At 25.0% G+C, this 26,951-nt stretch overlaps 2 protein-coding genes across 3 annotated transcripts; both read left to right on the top strand.

The window, feature by feature from the left end:
- Positions 1-1,464: 1,464 nt before the first annotated feature.
- On the top strand, positions 1,465-6,206 carry LOC119680894 (lysosome-associated membrane glycoprotein 2). The gene is made up of 5 exons (XM_038093906.1): positions 1,465-1,550; positions 1,708-1,975; positions 2,033-2,255; positions 4,501-4,868; positions 5,837-6,206. Exons 1-5 carry the CDS (start codon positions 1,540-1,542, stop codon positions 6,044-6,046), a joined length of 1,080 nt encoding a protein of 359 aa, XP_037949834.1. The 5' UTR covers positions 1,465-1,539; the 3' UTR covers positions 6,047-6,206.
- A 3,196-nt stretch (positions 6,207-9,402) lies between these two features.
- On the top strand, positions 9,403-25,340 carry LOC119681081 (ABC transporter G family member 20). 2 transcript variants are annotated; one of them, XM_038094152.1, is made up of 9 exons: positions 9,403-9,437; positions 14,192-14,569; positions 19,479-19,638; positions 21,532-21,794; positions 21,881-21,974; positions 22,583-23,010; positions 23,079-23,298; positions 23,411-23,588; positions 24,417-25,171. In XM_038094152.1, the coding sequence occupies exons 2-9, from the start codon at positions 14,352-14,354 to the stop codon at positions 25,169-25,171; spliced, it is 2,316 nt and encodes a 771-aa protein (XP_037950080.1). In that variant the 5' UTR covers positions 9,403-9,437; positions 14,192-14,351. The 2 variants fall into 2 exon arrangements, with proteins under 2 accessions (XP_037950080.1, XP_037950081.1); XM_038094153.1 differs by lacking the exon at positions 9,403-9,437 and having other exon boundaries at positions 14,352-14,569; positions 24,417-25,340.
- Positions 25,341-26,951: the final 1,611 nt, after the last annotated feature.

Genomic DNA, 26,951 nt, shown 5'->3' with positions numbered 1-26,951 from the left:
ATACTTTTACTTTCTTATAAAAGTTAGTATTATTTATTATTAAAAGTTTAAACTTGAAATCGCTAACATCCGGTACTGCGGCTAGAAGAGTCATATTATACCAATTTCACTATTGATTACACAAAGCACTTTAAAGCTTTGTGAACTAAATCCACAACTTTATCTAGAGAAGAGTACTTTATCTGTTCTGGTGACAGAAATTTCATATGAAACTAGCCCCTTCTGTGTGCAATTAAAATTGGAAAGTCACAAAGAATATACATGGTAGTTTCCTAATTTTCGAGGCATAATCTGCTTTTCGAATTAATAGATAATTGTAGTTTATGAAGGTGATATTTCAGACCATAGTCACCTGTAATGAAACCCCCGTTAACAACCATAAATTACTTTTTTGAGAATTTAAAGATGTCTTTGTAGGAGTAGGTTGTTATCAGTGCTTTGCTTTGTCTAAGTTCTGGAAAGTTTTCCTAGTACTCCAGCCGCATATCATTTTCCCTTTTCTTGATAATTTGTTTTGTACTGGCCCAGTTTATCCCACAAAAGGGTTGAGGGCCTGTAAAAGCAGTGACACCGCATATTGATTTGTGAGAAAAGTGTGCATATTTTGGCAACTTAAGTTATTTTCTTTTGAAATTTGCTACTAAGTTTTATATTCTTCACTACATTAATAATTCTTATTCTTAAATTTATTCTTAAATTTGTTATTTTTTTTTTTATTTGTCAAACACTTAAATAACTCTTGAATATATTTTTATTTCAGAACGAAAGACCTAGCAGTTCATTTCTTTAATATAAGTTAACTTTAAAATTAATTTTAATGTTAACTCACAAATAAATAAATATTTTTATTTATTTTCGTAATAATTTTGTATATTTACAAAATTTTATATATATTGCATTTATAATAAAATATAAAATATTTAACTAAAATGTTAAAATCTTATAACTGCAAATTGTGTTCCTGTAATCTGCAAATTTTGCTTAACAAAATCATAAAAGCTCTGTGCAAAAAGTTCTAAAGCTTAAAAGATGCTAAAGCCAACTTCTGTAAAGTAAACAAAATAGTTTTAGATATTTTTTATTTTATGAAGTTATTTTATGTGGACTAATATTTATTAAGTTTCAGTTTAAAATTAGCATAAATAGCTATTTGTAAAAACCAACGAGAAATTGTTTAAAATTAGAACCATACTGAATAAATTTAAAAAATCTCTCGCCATTTCCCAGCTTCCATTGTGCTTGAAATCTTTCTAAGTATATTCCTTGAAAAGGTTGCTTACAGTACAATAAGGAATCTTAAATTTAAAATCTAAAATATTTTTTATAAATTATTATAAACTGAAATTTTAATAGTAAAATAGGTAATTATATAGATAACTTAATATGTATTTACTCCACCAAATAATGAATTTAATAAATATGAATTTATTTTACTTTTAAAACATTTTTGAATTGGTACATGTCTGGGCTCTGTTAAGTACATCCGGCTGTTTCTTTGCAGTACTATTCACACAGCAATGTTGTCATTTGAGGAAGAGCATGCGCATTGAGTAAGTTCGTATATCGATTTAGCAAATAATCACCATTATACAATTATTTTTCTTGAACAGCAGTATCACAACAATACAATAAAAAAATTAATAAATTAAATCCAAAAATGAAAATAATTTTTGCAATTATAATATTAAGTATAATCACTCTTTCCAGTGCCAATTTACGAGGACCGTTCTTATTATGGAGTCAAGAAGAAAATTTTAAATTACAAGAAAACAATTTAAGGCATTTCAGTGAATTTGATTATGATAACATTTATAAAAGTTACAATGAAATTATTATATATGTGCGAAATAATACAAATCGCTTGGATGATATTAACTGGCCGAAGTTTAAAAATTTAATTAAAAATTCCCAATATACCTATTGGCCTCAAAATCAACTTATTGCTGAGCCTTTTGACTACACCAATAATGTCACGGTAAGAACGAAGATTTTTATGATTCAGTAATATTTGTTATATGTGAAAATCTTCAAGGTTATAACTCTAAGTAATAATCCATTGGATGAAGATGCACAAATAGTTTCGAGTTTTAAAAAATCAAGCACAATTAATGGTATTGGAAAGGTACTCGGAATTTTAGTTTATAATAAAGAACCAGCACATTGGATATCAAAACGAGAAGTGACAGAAAAATCCACTACTACTATTCAACCACAAACAGATGAGAATGATAAGAGTTTTATTTACTTGGCTGGTGGTAATTACAAAATTTTTAACATAATAATTCATTAATATTTTTAAAATCACTATTTAACAATAGCTTTTATTATTTTTAGTTTAAAGAAAATAATTTTGTTTTAGTTATTATTAATATTTATTTTCCTTGTAGTGTTTGTGTTACCGTCATTTATAATATAGAGATTCAGAATATGAATTAGAAAATTGTAAGAATTATTTAGAGATAAATAAATAAAACTTGAGCCAATTGCAGTCCAGCAGGCTGTCTGATTATGACGATGGATAATGGACTGACTAAGGCTATAAGAATATAATGGTATATTATTATACCAAAGATTAATTTTAAGCGTTGCTAACTGAGTCTAAAAGCAACCGAAAGTGGTCTTTAAATATAACAGATAATAACTTATTACTGGATATGTCATATATGTAAAGATGTAACGGAATAAGAACTTACTGTAGTTTAATACCTTTGATAATAATTTAATATTTTTGCTTTAAAGAGCAATCGTTGAAAACGACTCCAAACTTATGAGTGTAGTCAAGTAGGTTCATATGGCCAGTAATCTATTAAAATGTGTTCGAAATAATATTTAAGAATAAAAAGAGTGCCTGTGGGGTGAGTCCTCTTCTATCTCTGTGATAGATCGATGACGAAACCATGATCGTGTGTATGTGCAGATATCTATAGCTATTATTGTTAGACCACAGATTTGATGACCGCTTTTTGTTTTAAGTGAATGACATTAAGCGAAAATTCATTAATTTTTTATTCGAATAACTACTTTTTTGTGCTATCGTGAGTTTTTATTAATGCAAATCTTAAAATGTTGCTTTTATTATTTTCTTTAAACAGTTATTTTAAATTGTTTTTAAATAAATTAGCAATGTGTATGTGTAACTTTAAATTAAAAACGTAAGAGGATATTACTGAAACCTTAAGATTATTATATATACATATATAAATAATACATTTATAATACTAATACCAGAAATATAGGTCTACAAATACAGTAAATATAATCAAAATGAAATTTATTTAGAAAGAAACAAAAACAAATTAAATAATGAGCATAAATACTATACTAAAAAATGCTCAATGTAAAGCTCACCTATACAATATTATAGTCACATATAAACTTATTTGTTTATTAATGAATGCTCTTTCTACATTGCCTTACTTTGTTAGTTCTATTTAATATAATGGTATATAATCGCTCTTGATAATTACATTGTGACATACAAACAGGTAATCAATTAAACATTTAACAGTCGTCACCGTGGTTAATAACGATCGATTTTAGAATTAAACTTTTTATTCTAATTATTTATAATTTTAAAACATGTTATCTGAAAATATTTATATTTTTTTTCGCTTTGCTTAACAAAAAGTAAACAGAAAAAGCAATATACATTTCTTATAGAATTCAAATTAGTGCAAAGAAAGCAAAAATAAATTCTTCATATGCGATGTCAAAAGTGAATAAGTGAGAGAAAAAATGTTTAATTTTATTCTATGTTCTATGTTTTGATATAAAATGTGACAATCCTAAACATAATCATCTAAATTTGATATTAAAATTAAATAATTATATTCGTTGGAGTCGTTTCCATTAAAGTATTACAGATTTAATTTAAGTATTCAATTATATTTAAAATTAGTTGTAAGTAGGATATTTCTCTTTAAAAATTTAATTTAATAAATATTAATTTAATGGTTCTTAATATTAAAAATTTAAATAATCATAAAAATATAAGCAATTGAAAAACTAATTAGAATTAAAAATGAAATTATTTAAAGGAAATATGTACATATTTGTTTAAAAATATTATTTTAAAAATTTGAAATAATAAAAATTAATATAAAAATACTTTACTATATATCTATAATTTACTATATCTATATATTTATAATCGCATTTACTATTTTTATAATATAGAAATGTGATGTAAATGTATAAGTTTTTACATATTCTAATGTAAATATATATGTATATAATATTGTATTTACTACTAAATTATTTATGCTAATTAAACGTTGTATAGTTCTACAACAGTTATATATTATGTATTTTTATTTATTAATAATAGTTTAGTTTATAAAACTAATATTAACTAAATATAGATATAGCTCTGTCTACTGACGCCTTTAGCTAATTATATATTATAATTATATTCCTTCAATACATACAAGATTTTATCTTAACATTCTGCACATTAACATATTTGTGTATTTCTTACATAATTCTTTTTAATTATTACAGGCAAAAAGGCAATTTTATATGTAACCAAGGCACTTAAACTTGAAATCTCAAATGAATCCTTAAAACTAATAGATGATAAGGAAGGAGTCACATTCGATGATCAAAAAGCAAAAGGATATGGACGTTTAAATATTTTATTCAGTGTAGATAATGAAAAATTAAAACTACGATTTAATTTTACATTGGCAAGAGGAACATGGTCCATGAAAGCCGTAGAAGTTGAATATAAAAATAATAAGACAGTATTATCAATTGTTGGTGATTCGCATAGTATACCTTCAGCGCCATTGGGATTTTCCTACCGCTGTTCCGATCAACAAGCTATATTTACCAATGGTTTGGATACTTTAACTTTAACTGATTATCAGGTAATAAGAATTCAAAAAAATTCTTTTCGCTATAAATTATAAAAAAAAAATACATATAAAAATAATAGTAATAAATTATAACATTAATTATAGTAATTTCAATATTTACTATTATTAAAACAATAACATATATAATATAATAAGAGAGCAGAATCAGTCGACTCACTTCACACTTCCTTTATTGTCGAAGCGCTGTATTCTCTCTTAAATAAAGCAGTCTGTAGTACAGTCAATAGGTTCATCCTACTTGACTTAAAGAATATAGAGCATTCTGTCTTTAAAATTCAGTGGTGCATCACCAGCAAAAAACTATGAAACTAAGTTTAACACTTTTCACGAAAAACTGGATACATATTTATTGATCTGCATTTGCCAATGCAATACTGTGTGGGGTATCTGTTTGCTAATGGTTTTCTGTGTGCGATATAGGATGGTGTGGTCGCTACTCAAACATATCGTAAACATATACTGAAAGAACGAGTATATGATGAGATATGTTGAAAACCTAGTTTAGCCCCAGAAACATTGGAACACATTATCTCGAGCTCTTCTGTAATGGAACCAAAGGAATATTTAAACTGTCATAAAGTTGTATATAAAATAATAAACTAAAGCCTTCTATTCGAGCATAGGATAATCTCTGTGACTTGATCGATTTACCAGTATGCATCAAATGCAGTGGTAGAAAATACGAAGTTTCATACGAAGTTTGTGTAAGGAAAACAATCACCGATCTGTAGAAAGAACGACCTCAAAATAAATGTATAACAAAGACTACATTCAAGAGAATATAAACTATTTAATACTAGCATCCGTAATTCCACAATTTATATTAATAATAATAGTAATAATATAGTAATAATAATAACAATAATAACATAATGGTTTTAATAATAATTATAATAGTTGTAAAAATAATAATAATATATCATAATATAATATAATATAATCATATGTTATAATTACAGGTACAACCTTGGTTGAATGGTTCAAATAAGTTTGGAAATGTATATGATTGTGTAGGTTTCGTGTCTTCACCAATATTAGCTGGAATTTTCGTTTCTTTCTTCCTATGTGGTATACTCTCAATTGGCATATTAGCTCTAATGGATGTGAATACACCTAATCGTTTTGAAAGTTCACGAAGTAAACAGTTAACTTTTACTGTACAGGACTAAATATATAAAAAATTATGATATTAAATTGTAAAATTATATGTATTAATATATGGCAAATTTAAGAGAATATCAAACAATAGTTATATAATCTGGAAAAATGTTTATATTAACATCATATAGCATAGTTAATGTACTTGTACTTTTCACATTAGCTATTGAATTCTTTCTGATACATCTACTTTTTATTTTAATATTTATGTATATTTATATTATGTGGTACTATTAATATTTAACGCATAAATGTTCAAAATAAGTTTCAATAAGTATTGTTAATTATAATTATCAAACCTTTAAATAAAGTTGTTTTAATTAATATTTTTATTTTTGAAATAATTAAAGTATAAATTTTGTTTTTTAGATAGAAATTCAACTAAATGTCTTTAGTGTAATTAAAGAAGGTGGTTCATAGGATAATCAAAGAAGCGCAATCTTAATTAATTTGTATTAAATTATTGCAAACTTAACTATCGTTTTGATTCAGGAACAATTCTACTGGAATAAGAAATTGAACTTAACGCTTCTGTTTAATAAGTTTTAATTAATTTGTGTAGAACTTTTACTGACTACATTTACTGGAAGATTGAGAATAAGTTATCTAGTCTCTTAATCACGAGAACAGATACAAGTATTATAGTAAACATTAAACAATTCTGCGCTACCACCTTAATAACCAAATGAGGATAATAAATAATATTTGCCAGCATTGCTGTTTTTTAAGCTTTAAATAAAGGTTCCCGGAAAGAGTTGTTCCAATAACTTCACCAAAATTAGGGTTAACTTCAGCAAAAAAACCATCTGAAATACTTCAATATTGTATTTAATTTATACAGTAAAAGATAATTATAATACAAAAAATTTAATTAAATCGGCATTCACACGACATATTTGGCGATTAAATTGACAATCAGCAGTTTAAGCAAAACATGCAAATAAGGAAACATATAATTGTCTATAAACAAGGGAATAGTGGAAAACAAGGCAATAGTATAAACAAGGAAGTAGTGGAACACAGCGAAGGATGAAAATGTTCAAATCGAAAGAAAATCTATGCTTCAAACTAATTTGTTGTGTGAAAACAACAGCCACATGAGCAATAACAAGAGTTCAATCCAGATAAGCAGTAAATGGGCATTAAGATCATGTATCGTTTCAATAGACTCTTACGTCGTTCAGACTTTTGTATTTTCTATCAATTTTTATAAATCATTTGAAATTATAACTTCTGTTTTTAATAGACATTTCCTTTGCAAAGCATTAACCATTAGAACTTTATGCGCAAGGAGGGAGTAGTATTATTAGCCCTGCAACAAAACGGTAAGAACATTTATTTATACATTGGAAACTTTATTAAATGATTATAAAACATTGATTTGGGCAGACATCTTCTATTGAACAGAAGAAATATTTCAATAATCCAATAACCAATAAATTGTAATTGTGATGGTCAGAATGGACTTTGCACATAGTGCAACGCAGTAAAGAATTAGTATTGAAGATACGAAAGAGTGAAGTACATATAATATTAAGTCAATAAAAGATGTCAGTATATACTTTGAAGACGTAGAAAGCATAATGACACAGTCAATTTTAAAAAATTAATTAGTATATATCAAAATAAATCATAATGAAAATGGCTTATAGTTAAGAGGTCTGTTATTTTCAGGAACAACGTCCTATCAGAAGATAAAATTTCATACTAAAGAAGTTAACATAAAGCAGAAATTTAAAAAATAAAAATTTGTCTTATTTTTACGAATTTAAATTTGACCATTTGGAGATGAAGATTTTTGTAAATTTTCCTAGTTCTGATATACCATGGTGCCAATCACATTATTTTTCGTATTTTCGACTAAGGTTTTTATACATTTATTTGTATACATATAAACAAATATAATAAAAGAAAAAAAAGATTTTTTTATTTCCTTGATAATTTATTATAATGTATAACCCTGTCGGAGCATAGGGTAATAATGAAATTTAATAGCCAATACCATTTATATTTTAAATTTTATGTTTGCAATGAGTAGCAGTGTCTAAAATCTTGGCATTTAGAAATAAAAGAATAGTAACATGGAAAAAATGAAACAAAAAAAGTGTACTGGTTGTTGAGTCTAAGATATGAATTGAGCCTGTGAAAAAAAGTTATCTAATACGAAGCTATTATTGTACCGCTCTGGCTATATAAAACACAGTTGTTAAAACATCGAGCAATTCGAGCAAAATAAAACGATTTGATCACTTAGATTAATTGTTCAGCTCATCTGATTTGTTATTAATACTACTATCCGTAAAGATCTAGATCCTTTCAGCATAAAAGATATAATTGGAAATTGTATTTCTAAATATTTCGAAACATTTTAAAAGTAATCGAATTATATTGTCTAGTTATCCTCACCCTATCTCTCTAATTTACGCCCCTGCTTTCTGGCTTAGACGAACGAATCTAGCTCGCTAGATATTACGCCTATATGTTCACATCTCCCTCCCCTGATTACTGGAATGAATTTACCTCAATGTCTGGTCTTCTAAATGTAGTTTTTTCATATCCGATTAGTCGATTAAATTAAAACTTAAGGATGTACAAAGAAAGTTTTATAAATACAAACACACAAAATTGAAACTCAGACTCAATCATCTCTTAGTTAGAATCGTAGTTCGTAATTACTGTAGGTCGTATAGTCATCTCTGTAGTCTTAGTAATGGTAGAATATAGTTTTTAAGAATATGTTTTTCGCAATCCTTCTCCATATATGTGGTAAACATTACAACATTTTCATAAATTGCATATTCATACACTCATACAATCTTAATCAGTGCATAACAAAAAGCAACTATTATGAATAAAAAACATGTATAAGATAAAATGGAAAAAAAAAACTTTAAAGTATTTACAGATCTAAAACTGCCGAACTATTTTATATTTCTATATGGAAAATATGCTAGGTAACAAAATATATTAAAATATATGTATATATATATATATATACATATACATATATGCTCAAAAGCTATTCGTTGAGGAAGTGCTTCTCAAGTAACTCTCATAGGTAAACAAAAATAAAATTTTTTATACTTCAACGTGTAAAATGCAATTTTCGGCCTTATAGCGATGTACATATGCATGAATATAGTCTGCGCTTAGAGTTTAGTTTACAACTTACAAGGTTACAAAATACAGATCAGTTGGTAAAACCCGAAAAGAGTAAAATGTGTATAATGAAGCAAATTAACTTGCAACTTTATACGGTATTTGGCTATGTTGACTAAGTCTATGGAAGATACTGAATAAGCAGTTTTCCTTACTAAAAGCTTCATAAAATTTAGTTTAGTAGTTAATGTCGAAGTGAGCACAGCGTCGAACATGTTGAGTTAAATGTGCGGGCATCGATCGGTACATTTTCTATATATTTTGTTGCGTGTAATCGTTACTCTGAACATTTTTTATAAAACTGGTTAACATAGATACAAAAATACATTCAAAAATCAGAATAGTACTTGTTATTTATAACAACAAATCTACTGATGATTTGTTTGTATTTTTTATTATTTTGTTTATTCTTATATCGTTTTTTGATTTTTTTCATTGTTTTTAAAAAAACATGCGAGAAATGATGAATCAACAAATTTATCGCATATTTCCTAAACTTTAAATATTTTTTTTAAATGGAGTATCCTAATGTGATTGATTATAAACTGCTAACTCCGGTTTTTTTATTAAAGTTGAATTTGTAAATAATGACCTGCATCAACTATAAAACGTTAAAGACTTTAAAGAAAAAGAATGAAATATTTTAGCTTTTAATTAGCATATTTTGTGATGTTAAAATATTTATATATATTAATTTATGCAAGTATAATGATTAAATATTTGTGTATCTATGACGAAATTCAAATTAAAACACTAATTCAAGTGTTTATCATATATTTACATATTAATTAATATTTTACAATATTTACAAACCAATTCGTTTTTAAAAAGTAAAATGGAAAATATATTTTTTATCAATATACAATCTTAACACAATTAATAACAAATGTTTAATTTAATTAAAATTTAAATCTCGGAGGGGAGGCATGGTAAAGCGTAGAGTCTGATACAGATTTGCCCTCAAACTTAACCTAAACCAAGAATTTAAAATATTTACAAATCAATTCGTTTCTGAAAAATGAAATGGAAAATACTTTTTTTATTAATATACAATAAATATATACAATATAATATACAATATAAATACTATTAATAAAAAGGTGTTGATTTAATTAATCTTTAAATCTCGGAGATGAGATATCATAGAACGTAGGCTCATACAGACTTCCCTTCAAACCTCAACTAAACCAAAAATTTTACTATATTTACAAACTATAATTTTAGTTTTTAAAAAGTAAAAAGAAAATATTTTTTTTATAAATACACAATATTAATAACTTTAATAAAAAGTTTTCAATTTAATTAAAATTTAAATCTCGAAGAGGAGACATCGTAAAATGTAGAGTCTGATAGAGACTTGTGCCTTCAAACCTAACCTAAACCAAAAATTGTACAAAATTTACAAACCAACTAGTTTCTTAACACCAAAATTTTTAATTTTGTTATCAATATATAATATTAATATTATTAATAAAAAAGTTTTAATATAATTATAGTTTAAATCTCGGAGAGAAGATATCGTAAAACATATAGTCTGATATAGACTTACCGCAAACCTCACTAAACCAAAAATGTTAGAATATTTATTAACCAATTAGTTTCTGAAAATCAAAATTTTCCTTTTTTCTTTTATTAATATAAAAGATTAATATTATTAATAAAAAAGTTTTAATTAAGGTTTACATCGCGGACGGAAGACATCATACAACATAGTGTCTAATACAAACTTACCTTAAAACCTACTCTAACCTAGTTAAAAATAGTAATAATTTTTCATTTAAATAAAATTTAAATTTTTTTTAAATTTTTAATTAAAGTTTAGTTATTTCATATACATTTAATATTATATATCTTAAAGGTAGTCGACTTTTCCAAGTACTTAATTTATTGGTGAGATACTCATATTTATAATTTAAAAAAATTGTAAGTTTACAGTTAAATTTTTTAATAAAAAATTTAATATTATAAATGTATATCTCAAAAGTGTGGTTGACTTCCAAAAAAAACTTAATATATTGAACAGATACTTATTTATAATAAAAGAAATTGGTTTGATTATTGAAAATATGATTTGTTGAATATTGAAAATATATTTATTGGCAAAATATAAAATATATTTATATAAATTAATATAAAGATACTAATTATAATTACAATAAATACAATTTTAAATTTAAATTTAAATTTTTATTTTATTTTTGCATTTGTTCACAAAATTAAAAAATTGAAATTTATTTAAAAAAATTTAAATTATTTTTAAAAATTTAGAATAGAATAACTGCGTTTTTTTATGCATATAAAATATATATGATCTTGCGGAAATTATAAAAATTAATATATCATAATTTTCAATATCTTTTATTAAATTTATTTCGCAAAACACAAAATCATATTTAATTTCTAATTTTCATTAATTTTTAATTAGTTGATTTCAAGATTTGTACGTATTACTTATTGATTGTACGTATTTAAATAATTAAAACTATAATGTTCATTAACTTTTTTCAAAGATAATTTGTATATATTGAAAGTCACTTTTGTAAATAATTAGTCATAAAAGAATTACTATTTTTGCACACATATTTAGCTAATTGGTTTGTTAAATATTTTCTTAGAAACGTAAATACCTTCAAATTATATGAAACTTAAACGCTTAAATATTTCTGACATTCATTGAACAATAATTAATTTCGACCTTTAATATTTTTACGTAAAAAAAATGTTGACGAGCTATAGATTAAAATTTAAAATAATTTTTTATTCAGCTCAATAAATTAAAATACAATTAGTTTAAAAAATAAATACTTATAATTAAAAAATTTTATAGAATTAAAATAAGTATAATAAAATTTATAAATTAAACAATTATTTAAAATTATTTGTTTTTTAAATTTTTAACTAAAGAACTCAGTCCCTTCGTATTATAACATAAGGGTATTTATTAAATTTTAAATTTGTTTCTCGACCTAGTTTTTTTAATAATATTTCTTTTAAATATATTTTATATCCGAATACAGGCCAACTTTTTTTTAAATTAAATGTTTATTTAATATTTTTTTTTATATTCTATATTTCGACTCTCCATGAGAGTCCTTATCAGGATCAGAACTCTACAGAGATAAATACAACAATTTTTATAATATTTTAATGATTAGTTTCTTGACTATTTAATTTACATTTAACCTTTATGAATACCTTAAGTAGTATATAAATAGTATAAAAAATAAGAAACTAATCACTAAAATATTATAAAAATTGTTGTAATTATCTTTGTGAAGTTTTGATCCTGATGATGAAACTCAAGGAGAGTCAAAATATAGAGAATATTAAAAAATATTGATTAAACGTTTAATTTTAAAAAAAAGGTCACCTGTAACCGGATATAAAATATATAAAAAAATATTATTAAAAAAACTAGGTCGAGAAAAAAATTCAAAATTTAATAAATACCTAAATGTTATAGTACGATTGAGTTCTTTTACCCTAAACATATCGTTAATCAAAAATTAATTTAAAAAAACATATGGTATGAATCATCGAATACAAAAATTTATAGTAATTGTTTAAAAAAAATAAAGTGAAAATAATATTATTGTATTAATTACCCCACATCTAAAAATTAGAACATTTCATAAATTAGAACTAATTTGGTTCTTATTTTCTTTTGAAAATAATCATATATATTTGTATAAAATTGTTTTATTTAATTTATTCATTTTTCTTTTTTAATTTTATTTTAATATTTTATTTATTTTAATTTCGTTGTTCCAAATTTTATTTATTTATGTATCTGTTCAATTAATACGAAAATCTGTTTTTATTTAAATCTATGTTATATAAGAAATTTTTTTTTATTTTGATATTTAAATTAAATTTATTTAAGTAATAATAATAAATTTTTAACATCTTCAATATTTTAACACTTTACTAAATACTTATCACTTAAATAATTATTGAGAACTTTGTTTACTTTAAAATAGATTTAAATATTGTAAATCAACACGTTTTGTGAAGTATCTATATAATTATAGTTTCTAAGCAAAATTCAACATTTAAGCAACTAAGTCATTCAAAAAGTAATAAATTATCAAAACAAATATAAAAAATACTCTAAACAAATAAAAAGCGCTACATCAATACTGTTAAAATGAAACTATTGCTTATAATATTTTTTTATATCTTCACAAAAGTTAAATAAATATTAATTTTTCTCTTAATAAAACATAAGATACATAATATATATACCTATAAGAGATGTAACTAAAAAATTCACTTGAATGATTTCATATATAAAAGTTCTATTTAACAATATTTGTTGCACAAAATGTATCTAATGTGGGTACTTAATCATAAATCTCATAAACTATCTCGTTTCATTACTAAATATTATTACAATATGTATTTAAATATTTTTATTTCCATAGTTGAGTTAATTACACTCAATGACTATCAATCAGTATATAAACGTAATTAAATGTAATTTATTTTTGAAAAATTTATTTAAAAATAATAAAAGTGGGTTCACACTATATAATTATGGTGAAAGAAAAACTTGTAACTTTAAAATAAAATGCATATATTATAGTTAAGCAATTTTAGTTTCAATAAAAGGCTCGAAGTTGTTACAACGATCGGAACAAGCTAAGATACTTACGAAAATGCTAAACTAATCAAAGTAAAATATAGAGAATACAGCAAAAAATATGAATAATTAAATACTCTGAAATCTGGTTAGTGATTAATTCAGTTCAGCTTAAAATAAGTAGAATATTTAATTTACAGTTGCGAAATTATCTTCCAGTTGCGAATACATTAAAATTTACTAAAAATCATTCCACAAGGACAATATTAAAAAGTTCACTACAGAAAAATAAGTTCAAGGTTTTAAAGTTTCCTTAACATATGGAAAAAAAAGCAAATATTGAAATTTCAAAATTGATACTTTGTGATATCTAAATTGTGTAAATAAATTAATTGTGATATTTTTATTTTAATAGCGAAAATGGAATATTATTACTAAATAAATGTACAATAGTATTATACGAGTGCTTTCAATAAGATTAATGTGAAGCTTAATCAAATCAGAACACGATTTTTAAATTTTACGTAAACAATTTGTGTTTTTACTGCAATAATAAAAAATTCAAATAAAAAACTATGGATGCGGAAACAGATGGAGTTCCTCCAGTTAAAAACGAAAATGATACAATGGATTTGGCAGCCCGTCGTCGTTTATTCATGTCACAGCCATCCACAGTTGCATTACGACGACAGCAAGCAGTCTGTGTAAGAAGGGCTCATAAAATGTACGGTAGCACAAAGAATCCAAATGTTGTTTTAGATGGACTTAATATGACAGTTCCTAAGGGTTCTATGTAAGTTTTAATTTTTTTACATTTACAGATAATCAAATTTTTTTTAAATACATATATTTATAATATTATTTTCTATGAAGTAGAGATTTTTTGATAAGAAAAAATATCTGTAATTTACAATCTTAAGTATCAAACACAATTACCAAACCATAAAGTAACAGAATCCATAATAATTTAACGTGTGCATTTTCTATGAAGTCTAGTTTCGTTTTATAAAAAAATATCTGTTATTCCCTATCTCAAGTATTAAACTGAGTAACATAGTAACAGAGTCCATATTTATTTAACATGATGCATTTAAAACATTGTTTTCTATGAAGTCCAGATTCGGTTTATAAAAAAAAATCTTTTATTCACAATCTTAAGTATAAAACTCGATAACCGAGTAATATAGTAACAAGTTCCAGAGTTATTTAAGGTGATTGTCTACGGTTAAGGTATAACACCACAGTGATTTTAATACACGTATCAGTATAATGCTACGATAAACACCCTCATTGAAATTCTGAAAAATTCCACTGGCACCAATTAGAGCTATACATCTGGATATAGTTTCCATCTTGGGAGGGATCGTGCCCTATCCAACACCTCTGTTGTTCTTTGGGGCACAGCACCCGATTGGAAAATGTAATTCCACATCGAAAAAAAGTAATGAATATAATCATTCTACTTACGTAAGTTTGTGCTTTAACCACAGCCACCACCATACTTCTATGAATGGAACCAACTTCTATTTATTATGATAGCTAAAGCGGTCCGGTTCCGCAAGTGACGCTTGTTTACTACCATTTATACTTCAAACATTATTAGGTGCTAATATTCAATGAATATTTAAAAAAGGCACATTCAATTGCTTATTAATATTTAAGAAAATTTGAATTTCTTAAACTTAAGAGAACAACTGACAGTTTGCTTAATTTTGTTAATTTAATTCAACATTTTTTTGACCAAAAACTTCAAGAATAATAAAATACATAATTATTTTATTATGCTTTATGTAGGTATATCTGATATAATGAATAGTATAAGTACATACGTAGGTACATTATATGGACTATTAAATAGGTATATAATTACAGTCAAACTTCCATAACTCGAATTTCTATATCTGGAATTTATTATAACGCAAACTAAAAATAGTGCAACAAAGTTTTAGAGAGCAAATTACATACAATTCTGCTTCCATAACTCAAACTTCTATAACTCGAAATTCTCCATAACTCGAATAAAAATATTGTCACGTGCCAATAGGAATATGGGAAAGTGCATTCTATAAGTCAAATTATTGTTTTAAGTATGAATCCATTTTAATGTTATGGGAAGTCCCTTTTTCCAAACCAATAAAATTGTTCATCAGTCTTCCAAAAATAAAGAAGAAATAAAAATTCATTCAAAATTTTGAATTTTTATTTGCAAACTAATGATACTACAACTGATGATCACTATAAGGTTTGGAATAAAGTGAAATCTCTTTTTGCTGAAAATTAGAAAAAAAATTAAAATCCTAAACCCTAATTTCTGAATATTTTACTTCACTATAACTTCTATGCCGTATTTGATTTCAAATAAATAAATAAACATCTTAAAATTAAGTTCTAATTTCTTTCAAAAATAAAAAAAAAATAAAAAAATTCTCTAACTAAAAGTCTACATAACTCGAACCCTTTCTTTGCAAAATGATACTTCGAGTTATGGAAGTGTGATTGTACTTCAAAATTTTTTGTGCTTATTTTCTAATATGCGAGATCTCAGTGGACAAACTACAACTACTATAAATCCAAACCTTTTCAATTTTATTTATGGATCATTCTTGACCAACCGGTCCACCGATTGGGAACCACTGATTTAGAGCAAAACTTTTTTTCATTTCATTATTATATATATTTTTAGTGCAATTGGTTAGCACTTTTTTATATTAACGGTATTACTCAATTACTATAGTAAATGGTGGTGAAAATTTTATAGTACTACTTTCGGTACTTACTGATGTGCTATTCAATACTAACATATATAATATATGAATATGTTAGAAAAAATAATTATTGTAAATGTGTTATGTATTATTATTATGTATTTTGTATTATTCATTATTATTATGTATTAATATGTATTAAATCTATTAACTATAAACAATATTTCAATGCTAATGAATTAACTGCACACATAAAATTGTTAATAAAAATTTTCTAGATATGTTATATACATTTATGTGGCAACTATCGCTTCATAAACTTTAGATTTTATGCATACAAATATAAATTAATATAGTATTGTATATGAATTATGTACACACGTATTTATTTTAATATTAATACTACTGAAGTAAGCGTTTTTGGCACAATACATAAAACTACCATACAAATTCACAATGAGCACATCGACCTGAACGACGATAGTTAACAAAAGTTTTCTGCTGATGCATTTACCATTAAGTGTGTCAATGTCAGCGAATGCTAAAAACAAGTCTTAAATCAGCATCCAAACTCTCAGCAGCAATTTATTTTACATCAAACAAAGATCTCTCAAATCACAATGACGTGTTACACGTTGAAAAAAAAAATGCTAAAAAATGTAAAAATTTTGTTGTTTTTCTATGAAAACTTGCGTATAATTTTAAGTAAAACAGCATTATTAGACTCGTCGGCAGTAGGTGTTATGCTAAATACCTTCCTTAACATATCATTTATTAATTGCTTTAAAAATACTAGTTTTTTGTAACATTTCATTACATACAAACGAGTGCTTCAATTTAATTAACTACAAATGTATTAATGTACTCGTCGTGATCATTGATCATTATATCCGTCTGAAAATGCTATTAAATTGAACTTACAATAAATATTATTACAAATAGATATTTCCACATGTTAATTACCTACAATAATTCAGATATGTAAAAAGTTTCCGTTGACCTTATTGGCTTTAGAAGCGAACAGTACATCAATTATTTAATTAAATGCGATTAAAAATTCGCATTTCTTACTCGTGTTTGACGTTGAATAATTATAGGGAAGTTTTTAATATTTTTCTTTCAAGAGTTGTTAATTTATATAATATATTGAATCTTATCTTCAAATCGAGACATACAATAAGTTATTAAGTCTTAAAATTATATCAGCATTAAAGTTCATACGACGAGGACATAACTACATGTAATTTACACTAAATAACTGTTATTCAATGATCATCACTTAAATAAAACTAGACTGATTTCATACAGAAAGAGCCAAGGTCCATAAATAGGTTCTTACATAAAAGATGGAGGCAAAAAAAGACAAGAAAAATAAAATTTAATAATATATAAACAACAGAAAACAAATTTTAAAATAGAATAGAATATCTTATGGCTAAGCGAACTGATATTTTATTAAGAGAATGTCTTGTCGTTATAATAATAATCTTGTTACGGGGTTAACATAAGATTGCAACTTTTAAAATATAGATTACTCTGAAAATATTTAGTTTAATTATCTTTATGTAATAGAGCATTTGTATTATTCTTTTAATTATATTAAGACTGTAATTTACTTCGTAATTCACTTGCAATAAATTAAAATTAAATTGGTTGATTGGTTGCAATAACTAATTAGTATAACACATTCCTAGCAAGAAGTTCGAATAGATAAATCAAGGTCTACTCTGCAGAGTTCATGTAACTTTACATATCTATTGTCTTTGCCGGTGAGCAGTCTAACAAAACAGTCTACTGTAAAGAAAGTAAAAATTTGTTCCTTCTGGTAGACAAACCTGAGCAAGTGCAGAAAAAAATGCATGATTGTTTCTCGTGGTCAAAATTTTTATAATATCTACAATGAGTATTGAAAAAATGCTTAGTTTTATTTGCATAAATTTCTATACACCTGTGGCCTAAAAGAATACAACAAGTATTGTCTTTTCTTAGTTCTTGTGCATAAGTTCTTAGAAATCTCTCTTTATACAAGAGTCAGGTCAATCTGGAGATTACATATATTGTAAATGATTTCTACTTATTATTAACTAGCCAATGAAATAGAAATAAATGTCCTCTCGTAACGATCGTAAACGACACATGAATCGGTTACTTAATATAGGGAGTTTTCTTTAAATTATATTTCTTTAAAAACAAAAAAAAATCCATTTTATAAAATATATAAATAGATAAAACTGGTTTAATTTTTTTTTGTTTCGATCTGCTGACTTCTATTTAAGTGAATACCTATTTAGGTGATATTATTACTTGTATTTCCGATACCTAAAGCTAATAATATCACTTATTTTAGGCTTCACTTAGATAGAAGTTGTTTAGTTAGGTGTCAACACATTGGTACAAAAGAAAATTAGCAGCCAATTATATTTATGCTCAAGCGTAATTATCGGGAAAGTTCTTCTATTGAGAGTGCATGTGACATGGCAGTATTTTAGTTCTTTTATTTTAATATCTCATTGATTCTACTATGCTTTAATATGAGAAATTGAATAACTAACATATCGATATTCAAGTTTATTAATTTTAACACTGCATTAGTCCATTAGTATTTGTGAAAATAATTTTTGAGTAGGTAAGATTTATTAATTTTTTAAGTGGAAGGAAACTGTTAACGACTTCGGTTTGATGGTATTGTCGGAACAGAGAGGAGTAGCCGAGTTAGATTCCAATCGTAATCTTTGAGTTGTAAAGATATTTTGTGAAGGAAATAAGTTGACTACATCAAAAATTATATATACAACTGTATTATATAAAAAATATATAAAAATATATAAAAAAATTCAATTTAAAGCATGACTACTCCATCAGTTAATTTACAAAATTGTTTACCTAAATGTTATAATCGATTATAATCGAACGGTTATATTCAAATTATTGTTTATATTTATATTGCTTCATTTTTAAAAAATTGAAACCAATTCATTAAAATAAAAATTTTTTCAGTTATGGACTACTTGGTGCTTCTGGATGTGGCAAGACAACCCTTCTTTCTTGTATTGTTGGCAGAAGGCGTCTAAATTCTGGTGAAATTTGGGTATTAGGTGGACATCCAGGGTCACGTGGTTCCGGAGTACCAGGTCCAAGAATTGGATACATGCCGCAGGTAAATTTTTGAATATATTAATAAATATAATGACTATGATTATAAATATTATTAATATTATCGCTATATATACAACTAGTAATGAATGAAGGAATATGCATTAACATTAATGTCCGAATATTATTGAACTAAGAAATCAAGCTTATACATAAATTAAGTGCTAGGAATTTTTTTTATTTTAATATATCATTGAAACTGAAAAGGGAAACTAAACGTATCCCTCGATTTAATAATATGGCATTAAATATTTTACTTGTGACATAAATACGAGTATATCTGATAAATTCTATTTTTCAAAAATGTTCAAAGAACATTAACATTTAAAATCAAATAAAATAACATTAAATAGTACAAATTAATATATATAATTAAGTTACACGTAACTTTTAATAAGTTTTTATGTAATAAAAGCAACACTTCGTCAGCTTTTTAAGTTAACCAGTAAAATTACGAGATCTATATGACGTGCTAATAGCTACAATTAGTCAATAGATTGCAGTTTTATATGATCCAATTATAAGAAAAAATACTTCAAATTAAATTGTTTAGAGCAATATTGAATGTTGTGATACGATCTAATATTTTAAACAGTATTGTAAGTGAAGGAGACTTTCTATCTCCACTCTAGTTCAAGTTATAATAACGTCTAATTAAAACTAATGCCATATAATCAAACTAAATGTAAATGCTTTGTACTTTCGCAAAAGTCGTTATTATAAAAAAAGAGAATAGGACTTATACAATATGATGGGTTCCTATACTGCCCATCTAGTACCACGATTTAAGGAGAAATTTTTTGTTAAGTTTCCTATAAGTTTTTGTTTATACCGCTACAGGTAAATGTCAAATTTTGTCAGCAACAAAATTAGAATAAGAAAAGAATGTTTGCAATAATTTAATAAATGCTTGTGGATTAAAATTTGTTTATAACCTTATAAACCATAATGTCTTAATCGTATTTTGTGTTTTTATATATTAATTTATTATATATCATTATATTATATTTTATTATATATTAATTTATAAAAAGTTGTTGATACTGGAGCTTGCAAAATCGTTTAAATATCTTACGGATTCTTATAAGATACATTAAGTATTTTTCCGTTCCGAACATAATTAAGGATAGAATGCAATGAAGGCTTGTTACTTAGATAACAAGCATTTTGAATTAATTTATATTAAATATATGTTAAATATATTTGTATAGAAAGTTATAAATTCACTGAAGATAGCACATATAAGATATATATGTCAAAAGAAATTTATGTGATTCTGACTATAAAATTGTTTTCGTTACTTAGAATTAATCATTATTACTAATTTTGAATTGCTGCTTAAAAGAACTTAATTTGAGCATCATTCAGAAAACTAGTATTTTGAGCAATGCATATTATCCCAATGCATTGTTTTTGATGAATAAGATAGTTTCATCGATCTGTAGTATTAGTTTATTTGTTTGTTTATAAGAGAGGAAGTTTATGAAGTTGATGAGATGTGATATACTCATGCCTGAAAATATGCAATTAATTATTTCATAAAATGTGTAAATATTTATAAAACAATTATATGGAATTTTATATAAAAATAAAATATAATTACACATTATTATAATAATAAACTAATATAATAATAGATATTTTTTATTTTATTTTTCTATTATAACAGATAGATATTAATTTTAAACTGAGAAGATATAGATAATGATTTCATTACATTTTAACAGAAATTTCCTTTAGTAATTAATAATTAAATTAAATTTAATTTTATTTTTAATTAATTTATATATATTAATAATTCATATTAACAAGGGACAATATTTAAAACATATTAAATAACCAAGAAGTTAAAATATTTCAACTTAGCTAAATCGTAAAAATATTAATATATTTCTAGGAAGTCGCTTTATATGGCGAATTTACCATGAGGGAGACACTAATTTATTTTGGTTTAATTGCTGCCATGCCTCAAAGTGATATCGACGATCGAACCGAATTTCTTTTAAAGCTTTTAAATTTACCGAATGGTTCCAAATTTATAAAAAATTTAAGTGGTGGCCAACAACGACGTATGAGTCTAGCAGTCGCTTTATTACATGAACCTGAACTGTTAATTTTAGATGAACCTACTGTAGGTGTTGATCCTGTGCTTAGACAGAGGTAAGCATTTGTATATATATAAATAGTGTATTTAAAATTATTTCTATTATTATAATTTTGTTATGTGTACCATAAATTATTTACAGTATTTGGGATCATTTAGTTGATATAACAAAAAATGGACACACCACAGTTATTATTACAACGCATTACATTGATGAATGTGCTCAAGCTCATGTTGTAAGTAAACTAATAACATTATAATTATTAACATAAGCCGCATTAGCATATGTATGTACTATGTATATATAATAAAATGTAATCTCTATGCTAAAACTTCAAGTTAAAATCATCCATTATCCCGTTCTAAGCAAGTACTTATTTATTTCGTAATATATATGTTAATCGATATATTGCGTGTTGTGTATATTATATCAAATATTAGTAACTTCTATATTTTTTAAAACTTTGATACTATAATTTTAACTTATTTATAAATTAAATTATATTTTATGACCAACTTCAGCAGCTGCTTTCCTTCTACTTAAAGCTTTATTAGGATAGCACGATTTCAATATCTCAACCACGCTCATTTGATATCTGATTTTAGTAAAAATAACTATTTTGAACAACTTTTACAACATTATATGACAATATATCTTGGTTTCCGATATATAGAATTTTAAAGTTTGACATTTTTCATAAAAACTACCAACAAATAGATGCACAAGATGTTGCGTTTAGGAAATCTATATCGCTACATAAATTATTTAATAAAGAAATTATTTAATTATATAATATCGTTGATGTATATATCAAAACAATTTAATTAAATAAATTTTAACTAGATTGGCCTTTTACGAGGTGGTAAAATGTTAGCTGAAGAGTCACCAGATTTTTTACGTCAACAATATAATGCTACTTCTCTTGAAGATGTTTTTCTCAAATTGGCTGTCCTACAAAATATGGGAAAACGTCGACGTTCTTCTATTGCTCAGGAAATTGTAGAACAAGTAGCCATACCTGCCATATCAAACCCAACACTTGATATTTCTGATGAACAAAATCCAGCCGAAATATCTGGCGAATTTGGAGATAATATTTCAATGTCATCTGCAGTTAGAGATCCAATTTCTTCATTGGCTACACCTGCTCCACCCTTGCCGCCCGAAGAAGAAATGCCAGTTTCTTTATGGAACAAATTGCATGTTATGCGCACAAATCATATACACGCTCTGGTCTGGAAAAATTTCTTATGGATGATGCGTAATGTTGGGTAAAACTTAAACGAAAGCATTTTCTTCCATAATATTAATAATATTAAACTATATATAATTCGAATAGTGTGATGTTATTTATTGTCGGTTTACCTGTGGTACAAATAATATTATTTTGTTATGCCATTGGACACGACCCTGTTGGACTGCAATTAGCTGTTTCAAATCATGAAATATCAGCAGATATGATTCTTAATCAATCATGCCCACTTAGAGAAGGTTGTAATCAAACTATGCTCAGCTGCAGATATCTGGATATTTTAATTAAAAATAAAAGTATGACTGTGGTACGTATAAAAAATATAAAAATAATTATATTATTGATTGAATAATAATATATAATAATATTTTTAAATAAAAAATGTACAACAAAAAATTATTTAAAATTTTTATTTATAGAAATTTTTACAATCAGATGAAGAGGCATTTCAAGAAGTAAAACGTGGCAAAGCATGGGGTTCTTTAATATTTTCTAGCAACTATTCAGAATCACTGGTTGAACGCATTGAAAGTGGCAGGTTTACCGATGATGCTACTGTAGAAGCATCTGATGTAAACGTCAGATTAGATATGTCAAGTAAGTTAATAAGTTAGTCATCAATTATTAAGAAAAATTATTCTCTATAAAATCTTCAGAATAAACATACAAGTTATTAGTTTATTACAAGTTTATTTTCCGATTTTTATCTATGAATATTCGTAAAATGGAGTACAATATTAGAGATAATCATCTAAACTCATAAATACCTATAAAATTTATAAACGTATAAATTTATATGCTTTATAAATGATGTACCAAATTTTGTATTAAAGGTAGTTACTTACTACTGTTAAAGATTCCTCTAAATCTTATTCTGTTGCCTACTTTTTTCGTAATTTGGTTTGTATGAAAAATAGTTTACACAAACTTGATAAATTTATACGATAATTTTACCAAATAATTTATATCGTATAAATTTATTTGTTGTCAATACAAAGTAGCATTCCAACACAAGCAAATCATTTACAAAATGATTTGCGCTCAATTTCGATATTTTATTTTAAAATTTATTGATAGCGATACAGCTGATCAATAAAGTTTGCACAAATATAAAAAATTGCAACGATATTGGCTAAAAAATTGCGCTACTGAGCATTGCATTTTGTGCTGTCATAATTATTGCTGATATAAATAGTGCTATTATAAAGCAGATTGATAAATTTACACAAATATTTCACTAAGTCGGTTCATATAACCGTTTACGTAAATGCATAAAATTACACATTTAATAAATTTATATGCTTACATGAATACCGCTATTATTGAAAAATGTATAAATTAAAAATAAAAAATTTATACATAAAATTTTATTGAAAAAATTATATTTAATTAAGTCAACCATTTTTACTTTCATTTTACTTTCAGATCAACAAATATCAACTCTAATATATCGAGATCTTCAATTCTCCTTTTTTAGTTTTCTCGAGAATTTATTAGATGATTGTGAGTTAAATCCTCGCTTAGGGCGTATTCCTGTTGATTGGCAAGATCCTATTTATGGTTATCGGAACCCAAATTTTACGGACTTTGCAGCACCTGGAGTTATTTTAACTATAATATTCTTTTTATCTGTTGCTATGACATCAGGTGCAATGTTAATTGAACGCAATGAAGGCATGTTAGAACGTTGTTTGGTTGCTGGGATAACAGGACTAGAGATATTGGTGTCACAAGTGCTTACTCAATTCACCATTATGTTAAGCCAATGTATATTTGTAATATTATTTAGCTTTTATATATATGACCTTACTGTTGTGGGTAATATATGGTTAGTAGCCGCTCTTTGTATATTGAATGGTTTATGTGGAATGTGTTTTGGTTTTGTTATTGCTTGCGCTGTAGATACAGAAAGAACTGCCACATATGTTGCGATGGGTTCATTTTTACCTATAGTAATGTTGTGTGGCGTTATATGGCCAATTGAAGGAATGTATCCATTGTTGCAAGTTTTCACTTCTTATCTACCGCTAACGAAACCTACGGAATCTTTGCGTTCAATTTTACAACGTGGTTGGGATTTTTACAATCCTGTCGTCTATAAAGGATTCATTTCAATTTCTTCATGGGTTTTAGTATTTATGATACTGACTGTTCTATTATTAAAATTTAAAAAGGGTTAAAAGTAAACATTTTTTTTTTTTAAGTATTTACGAGCATTATTAATTTATAAGCATTTTTCATAAGGGTTTATTTCATTATATTTATATAAAATATTCACATTACTTTGGTTTATACTTGTCATACCTTTTGTGATAAAAATAATTTAAAAATTTAAAATAAAATGCAATCATATTTGCAGCAAAGAAAATTATCTTGGTTGTTTACTTTTAGAGTTTGAATTTATAAATATTTAAATATTTAACCACACAATAAAAATATCAAAGCATATGTACCATCATGACGTCTAATAGTATATTAACTAATATTTGATGATTAATTTAATTACAAATTTAATTTTGTAATTAAACTATATACTATTCTAAAAAATTACTAATTTTATGCTCTGAAGTCTGCTGGTTTCTACTTAATATTTTCTCACTTCAGGAAATTTTATTACAACTGTCTATTGACATTAAGTAATAGGTATTATAAAATAGATAGGTGATAGCATTAAAATTATGTTTGAATATATCTTTTTATACATATGTTAAAATTAATCTTACAAGCTTTGAAACAAGCGACAATTTTATACCATTAATTTTTAGTTGCCATATTTGGAGTCTTTGTAGGTTACAAAATAAAATTTTTTGACGGATTCGAATATCAAAGAAAAGACAAGAACAAAAATTTAATTAATTTACTGAAATTTGGGTGACCACACAACGCTGTTTCGAATATTGCCACGTAACAGCGTGGAAACAGTGTTGTATAGTTAGCCAAATTTCAATAAATCAACTAAATTTTTGTTCTTGTCTTTTATTTGCTATTCGAATTCGTCTAACTTTTAAATAATTTTTTTTTGTCATAAAGACGGGTCACTATCGTCTGTAAGTACAAGAATTTAAATCCATAAAACTGTGAATAATTTATTAAATTGTTCGTTTTTAAAAATTTTTATTTCAACATTACTAAGTTTCATTATTCTATTGATCTAATATCCATGTATGGCAGGAAAGAGTAGAGAGAGTTCAATTTATAAATTGAATTAAGAAATTTTTATAAATTAAATACGAAATTTTTTTTTAATCCTGTTAGCATTACGTTATCGCCCAAATTAAAAAAAATATCCTTATTAGTAAAATCTTTTAAAAAATCTAGTAAAGTTAGAACTGAAAAATACAACTCCCGAATTTTATTAAGCATTTTTATTTTATTTCGTTAACAAATAATTTTCATATCATATTTATTTATTTCGTGTATTGAAATACATTTCTAAAATGTAATATTGCATTTCATATAATATCTGAAACATAGTTTTCAAAAAGTTACCATGCGTTGTATGTTCGATATATAATAATTTAAATATATATATATATATTATATATAGTAAATTGACTTCTTTAACAAAAACTACTTATATTAGTTATATAATTTAATAAATAATTATTTTTTTGTATATTTTAATTTAAATATATTTTATTTATTTTTTTAATAACATTTATTTATATCAACAAATTTTTTTATCATCTAAATTTAAGATCAATTCCTGTATTTTTATAATATATGTACCAACTTACGTTGTATAAAATTTTTAAAAAATCATATAATAGAAACTTATTTAAATAATTTCAATTAAATTGTTTGAAGTATATTAGGCGCTAACGGTGTAATTACTATTTAGTGCTCTTAATAAAATATTATGTTATTATTTAATTTATAAAAAAAGAAAAAAAGTATCTTACGCCGTATTATACGTTAAATATATAATATTACTTAATATAGAAAATATCCTAATATATT

Source organism: Teleopsis dalmanni, chromosome 2, assembly GCF_002237135.1.
Source record: "Teleopsis dalmanni isolate 2A chromosome 2, ASM223713v2, whole genome shotgun sequence".
NCBI lineage: Eukaryota > Metazoa > Arthropoda > Insecta > Diptera > Diopsidae > Teleopsis > Teleopsis dalmanni.
The sequence above is the reverse complement of the archived record's forward strand: the minus strand, read 5'-3'. Positions and strand labels throughout refer to the sequence as shown.